The 6,893-nt window shown below is 52.6% G+C and overlaps 1 protein-coding gene across 1 annotated transcript; it reads left to right on the forward strand.

The window, feature by feature from the left end:
* Positions 1–1,392: 1,392 nt before the first annotated feature.
* Positions 1,393–5,975, forward strand: RAP2B (RAP2B, member of RAS oncogene family). Its single transcript, XM_065073380.1, has one exon. The coding sequence runs from the start codon at positions 1,805–1,807 to the stop codon at positions 2,354–2,356; it is 552 nt and encodes a 183-aa protein (XP_064929452.1). The 5' UTR covers positions 1,393–1,804; the 3' UTR covers positions 2,357–5,975.
* Positions 5,976–6,893: the final 918 nt, after the last annotated feature.

The raw sequence follows: 6,893 nt of genomic DNA on the forward strand, positions 1-6,893 counted from the left end.
TATTTAAGAAAGTTGTTTAAACTGTTGCCCACACCAGAGCAGGGTTGGCGGAACACAACTTTTGTGTTCTCAGGAGCGGCTTCACTTGCAAAGACACAAGCAATAGCGGGGGCGTTAGTTTAAGCCCCTGGAGTCGGAGATCACCAGATCTGCCGCACACACCAGAGGATCGGTGGAAATGGAGCCCTGGACAGATGACCACGGGGATGCAGTACAGCCGGAACCAGCAGAGTGAATCGCCACGGTGAATTCTGGAACAATAATTTAAGTAGAATTTAGTCTCTGTGAAAACTGTTCAGAAACAACAGAATGCTCCTTACAAAACTCATCTCAAATCCTTTTGTCTTTGTCTACAAGGGCTTGTTTCCCCAAGTACTGTGTTTAAATTGGGTTTGTAAATAAGGTGTGGTACAAAGGACCTACATGCCACAACTACTTGAATAAATACCAAGAACAGTAAAGAACCCGGGTAGGATATAAAAGCAAAGACTGGAGGGTGCCAAAAAGCTTAATGATATTTTCTGGAAAGGAATGTCTGATTGATAGAAAGTCCAAGGAATGACTTGTACAAACAGCGGCAAAGAGCCAGTCCCCGTGAGTCAACCCCACCAGGCCAATCTGCTCTTCACGGGCCACAAAGTGCAAACAGCATCAACATCTGGCAACTGCCACATCTTCAGCCTGAAAGCTCAGCCGGTCCCGACTCCAGAGGTTGGGGAAAATACAGAAGCTGGGGTGTCCTGGCAGGGGCTCCTCAGGCCAGGGCAGCGTGCAGACAGTCCAGCCAGCTCCAGTGCAGCCCCGGCGGGTGAAGGAGCCTCTCCCAGCAGGGCTGGTTCCCCGGGCACGCTGTGGCACCCGCAGCCTGCGGAGCCCGCCGGGCAGGGGCGCTGGGGACAGCCGAGGGGGCTGCGCAGGGACCCCCGCCCCGCGAGGAACAGCGACCCGCGAGGGGACAGCGGCCCCTGGGGAGCGGGAGGAGCCGCAGCTGCCCGGGCCCTGGCGCCGGCTGCGGGGGGTGTCTGGTCCCCTGGCGAGGGCCGATCGGGGCGGGACAGCCCACGGTGAGGAGATAACCGGGCCGTGCCCTCCGCCGATACGGGGCAGGGGGACCTGGGGCTGCCGGTCCCGGTGCCCTTCACCCATTTCCGTGCCGGGCACGGGGCCCCGCCGCTCGCCCACCCAGCAGGCCGGGGTAGCGTGGCTGTGCCCGCGCAGGGTGAGCCCTCCCCGAGTCTCAGGGAGCCGCCATTCCCCGCGGAGGGAACCGGCGCTGCGCCCCGCGCCCGCCCCGCGCCTGCCGCGGCCTGACGAGCGGGGCGGGGCTGGGCGGGGCGGGGCGGGGCGGGGCGCTGCGCGCGCGGCCGCCCGCTGCCGGGAAGCCAATGGGGGCGGGCGGCGGCGGCCGGAGCCAATGGGCCGGGGCGGGCCGGGCCGCCATGGGCCGCGGCAGCGCCGTCCAGCCGCGGGGCCGGTAGCGGCAGCGGCAGCGCAGCCTTCCGCCCCCTTCTCCTCTACCTCAGCGGCGGCCGCCGCCGCCTCACTCCGCGGTCCCGCGCAGCCGCCGCGCAGGGCCCGGCGGCGGGGCTGGCCCGGCGCGGCTCCGTGAGGCGCGGCCGCGCCTTCCCCGCGCCGGCAGGCCCCGCGCGGCGCCAGTGAGCGGCCGGCGGGGCGTGCGCGCCCCTCCCTTCAGCCCTCTCCCTCCCTCCCGCGCTCCTTCGCCTCCCTCTCTCCGCCCGCCGTGAGGGCGGGAGGGAAGCGGCAGCCCCGAGCGGGAGGCGAGGGAGGCGGCGCGCCGGGAGCCATGCGGGAGTACAAGGTGGTGGTGCTGGGCTCGGGCGGCGTGGGCAAGTCCGCCCTCACCGTCCAGTTCGTGACCGGCTCCTTCATCGAGAAGTATGACCCCACCATCGAGGACTTCTACCGCAAGGAGATCGAAGTGGACTCCTCGCCGTCGGTGCTGGAGATCCTGGACACGGCGGGCACCGAGCAGTTCGCCTCCATGCGGGACCTCTACATCAAGAACGGGCAGGGCTTCATCCTGGTCTACAGCCTGGTGAACCAGCAGAGCTTCCAGGACATCAAGCCCATGCGGGACCAGATCATCCGGGTGAAGAGGTACGAGAGGGTGCCCATGATCCTGGTGGGCAACAAGGTGGACCTGGAGGGCGAGCGGGAGGTCTCCTTCGGGGAGGGCAAAGCCCTGGCGGAGGAGTGGAGCTGCCCCTTCATGGAGACCTCGGCCAAAAACAAAGCCTCGGTGGACGAGCTCTTCGCGGAGATCGTCAGGCAGATGAACTACGCCTCGCAGCCCAACGGGGACGAGCAGTGCTGCTCCTCCTGCGCCATCCTCTGAGGGCGGCGGCGGCCGGGCTGGCTGCGGGGAACGGCGGCGGGAGGAGGCGGCTCCGCGCCCCGGCCGGCAGCGGGGCGGGCGCGCCGGCCTCGGCGGCCGCCAGCGACAAACACAGACAAACAGAAAAACAGGGGAAAAAAAAAGAAAAACCGTGTTGGAAATGTGGCTTTTTTCGGCATGTACGTTTCGTCCAGTCTTGGTCGTTGCATATTTCCTGTCAGTGTCTGCAACGGGCAGCTGCCCTGCGCCGGCTGCGCGCCGGGGGAGAGAGCGGCCCCTGCCCGCCGGGACAGCGGAGCGCAGGGGAGCCGCCCGCCACCGGGCCAGGAGCCGCCACCGGGCCAGGAGCCGCCACCGGGCCAGGAGCCGCCACCGGGCCGAGCCCGGCCGGCCACGCGTGGAGCTCCCGCCGCCGGGCCCCGGGATCTCTATGCAAAGTCGGGTGGTTTGTGCCGGGGCGTCCAGCCTGGAGAATTGCACATCTGAACTGGGACTTTTAACTTAAAACACTGATGCCAATACAGTGTGGGGTGCCAGAAAGTGTCTGCTGATGATTCGTGAAATAATTTTCTATTTTGTTTACCTGCTGTATCGGATGGGAGTTTGCAGGAGAGTGGTAGCGTGTTGTTTTTTCTTGTTTTGTTTTCAAATCAGCTGTGAAAATGTTACAAACCTGCACAATTTTTAGGTGTGCGTGTGTGTGTGATTTCGTTTTTATTTCCGTTTTCCTTGGGCGGGTGGGAGCCGTGGTGTTCGAGGGTGTTTCTTTTGGGCTGGCAGTACCTGATTTTGATGACTAGCTCTCTGAGTGCAAAGACTTCCTCCGTGTGGTGCAGGGCCGACAGCAGCCCTGTGTCTGTAGAGTGCCTTCAAAACTCAGCTGTTCCAGCCGGTGCCAACCTGTGAAAGCTCCACAGAATCCCATTATCTACTACTCCAAAACTACTTAACAGTTTCCTTGCGGTAATCGCACCGAACAAGCCAGGACAAAAGGGCCTATTGTTAGTGGAATTTATTTCTTATTTCCATCTGAGCCTTTTAACTGTAATTTCCGTGTCTCGCAAGTTCTGGCTTCATTTACTTCAAATTTACAAGAATTTAGCCTTCTGGGATTTTGAGGGGGGATGGGCTTTTCTTTTTTTCCCTTAGGTTTTGTTGTGGGATGTACCTCCAGCCAGCAAAGAAGGAAATCCTATTGTTGTGATGTACCAAGAAAATTCTAACTGTCATTTTGATTCCAGACGTGCATTTAAGAGATGTCTATCCATTTTAAGAATTTTAATACAAATGCTGTTTTTTAGAAAAGAACTTTGTGCGCTTTTATGTATTACATGAAACACTGACTTTCACATAGGCTCTTAATCCTGATTTATATCTCAATGGAAGTGCAAGGTGGGGGTGGCTTGATTTAACCAGGGACAGTGTTAAGGAAAAAAAAGGAAGACAAACCAAAAGATTGGCATTTTATCTAATATTTAGTAATTTTAATACAGTTTTTCATTTGTGTTTAGGTCCTGCCCCTGTGTGATGCCAGCATTGAGCAGAACGCTGTGTTCAGTAGGCAGCTGTAGGAAGGCAAAGGCTGTAACGCAAAGGGCCTTGTAAGGTAAAGCCCTGGTTCCTTACTGGGAACAGTATGGGTTATTGGGGCAAAGTTCTAAAGGTCGTTATTTATAAAATGTCAGCTTTTAATCTCATTGCATTATAACACTTTAAAATGATGTGTCAGACCGTCATTTTGTTCCTGGTTTGCAGAAGAACTGGGGTGGGAGAATGTACCTGTTGTCATTTGGAAGATCAAGGGGCTTTGTTTGGCTGCATTACCTCCCTCTCAGCCCCTTCTGTAAAGGTTAGCACACAAAACATGCAACTGTGGGGTTTGATTTTTGTGAGGGTGTTTTGATTGTTTTTTTTCCCCTGGTCCCAAAAAGACTTGAAATGATTTTACCACATGAAAGCAAAGGTTGAGCAATGATGTGTGAAGGGGGTTTTAATCAGGCCAACTGCAAACTGGCTGCCGTGATTCCTACCGTGAATCTGATCATTTCTTCTGTTCTAGGTAGGAAAACTTCCTGCTTCAGCACTGAAAGAAGCATTGGTTTAATTCTAGGTGTTGAAATCCCAGTGATTGAAACTAAAATTACAATCCTGTGGTTGAGTTGCAAATTGGATACTTATTTGTAGCAACACCTGGGATCTACTGAAAATGTTGAAAAGATGATAGGCGTAGTTATTCTCCTGAGCTCACATGTATCCTCCAAAACAGCAAGGAGCTGTTGTGATACAATCAGCTGGGTTGTATCAGTCTGACTGATACAATCACAGTTAAAAACAAAGAGCTGGAAAAGGCAAATGCTGCTGACGGTCCCTCACGTTCTGCTTGGGGCCTTCATGTAACAGACAAACTGATCCGGCCCCCCCATTTTGAAGTGAAAACTGAAAACCTCTTTGCAGCTTGTCTTTCAGAAATTTCTAAAACTGAACTAGAAGGCAGCTCCTCGAGGATTTCAGTGTCAGAAGGGCAGGGGAGTAATGCTTATTAATAATTTAACATCATTAGGAAAGCTCGACTGCCACCATGTCTGCAGTTTAAAAAACTTTGTGTCTCACATTTAAAAAGAAAATGCCATAAATTTACATCTCAGCTATTGCCATGGTTCAGTTTTGCCTTAAATTCAATGGGATCCTGCAGTTTTTGGCACCCAACAGGCCTTGTTCTAGAACAAGGTGTATTGAGACCAGCCTGCTCCACGCAGTAAGAACAGGCATTTCTGCTGTTCCCCCAACAGACAGCAGACTCCTCGTGTGTTCTAGTGCCTCCTGTTTCCCTGCGGCCTGTGCTGTGCTTGAGGAATGGTGTAAAATGGGTGCTTGAAGCGCACGGCGGCACATGAAGTCCAGCTAATCTCAGCCTAGCAGAGCAGCTCAAGGCAGGCCTAGGAAGTTCTGGATTATGCTGGGATTTTTGTAGATACGCTCTCGTTCTTGCCAAAAAGGTGTGTTTGTTAAGCAGTGAAGGATTTAAGAAACCATGGCATGGGTCTAACCAGCGTTTTGAATGTATTTAGGTGTTCAATGTTCTCTATGACTTGGTGAGGACAGTACAAAAGTAGAGCTCAGTTGTCTGATCTTCCAAATACTCTGAAGTGTTTTGGTGCTTGTTAAACATAGGCCTTGTCTATAGAGTAGAAACAAGTCATACTGCTTTAACTTGACTGTATAAGGAAAGCTATATTAGCTTCTACACTGAGGAGAATCTTGTATCAATATAAAGGTACTCTTTTATTCCTTTTCCCTGTGGGAATATGTTATACCCATGTCAATACAAAGGTGGTATATAGGTCTTTTCACAGTGAGAATTGCAAATATTGAAATGATTTGGAAGAAAAATGACATTCCCAGCCAAAATACTTCCTGACAGTACAGAAATTGTGTAAACAAGGCCTTAGTTTAAGGCTGATCTTATGGCCACATATTTTGCTGTACATAATGATTGTATTTTTAAAAATCCAAGCTTGTTCTATTGCAGGAAAGCATGTCTTTGCAATCCTAGTCTCCGTGACTGTAACCGTGCAGTATTCTCCACCTCGTTTTCAATACAGTGTGGTTCTCAACACGATGCTCAGGCTTTGTTGATGCTTTCGGCTCTGGATGTTGAATTCTGTGGCTGTGGGATTCCCGATGGTTCTGCTTCTCTCAAAAGAATGTACGGCAAGTTTTTTGCAAAGGGCATTTTAAATAAAGGGCAGCTGGCTCTTTATGACTTCTTCATGTGGATACTCATTGCGTGCAGGTGGTGTGAAGTATCAGATTTCCTTGAGCAGTGACAAAATGCAGAAACTTCCATTGTCTTTAAGAATTTTGTGTGAAAAGGAGTGGCATGTGTGTTCTCTTGAATCTCCCGTTCAAGTTAATGGACAACTCCCACGACTGGAAATGGAAAACGGTTGGAGCTCTGCTGCTGTTCTGCTCCCTGACTCTCCAGGTTTGTATAACAGGCAACCCAGCCGCTGTTCCTGCCAGACCTTCACCGCGTCTTTGGGAATGATGATTTGGAGTGCCCATGGGTGTCCCGGGGTTGATCTGAGTCTGGCCATGCAAGCGGATGTGTGTATGAGCCCTGCTCAAAGGTGAAATAGCTTTAAATAACCATCCTCAGAACTTACAGGCTGCTCCTGCCGTCTTTGTAGCCTTGTGCAAAATGTGGACGTTAAAAGGGTTCTTCCTGTCACGCTGTTAAAGCGTGGTGTTCTAGAATCTCCTTTTTGTAGGAGTCCAGCTTCTAAAACTTCTTATTTGGGGCTCACAGTTGTTGGTAAACTTGTGCGTAGCAGATGAGAGTGATTCAATAGCAGATTTGTAGTTCAGACAGCTAAAGATACTCGAGTGAGCTGTTGTGATGAGAAGGGTGTGGAGGTGCCTTGCTGGGGCTGGGTGTGTTGGCCGTTTTTATTGGGTTTGATTTTCACTTTGAGTGGGCTCCGGGTTTGTTGGTCTGTGATTGAGAATCTCGCCGTACCTCCCAAGTACCAGTTGT

Source organism: Columba livia, chromosome 9 (assembly GCF_036013475.1).
Source record: "Columba livia isolate bColLiv1 breed racing homer chromosome 9, bColLiv1.pat.W.v2, whole genome shotgun sequence".
NCBI classification, from domain to species: domain Eukaryota; kingdom Metazoa; phylum Chordata; class Aves; order Columbiformes; family Columbidae; genus Columba; species Columba livia.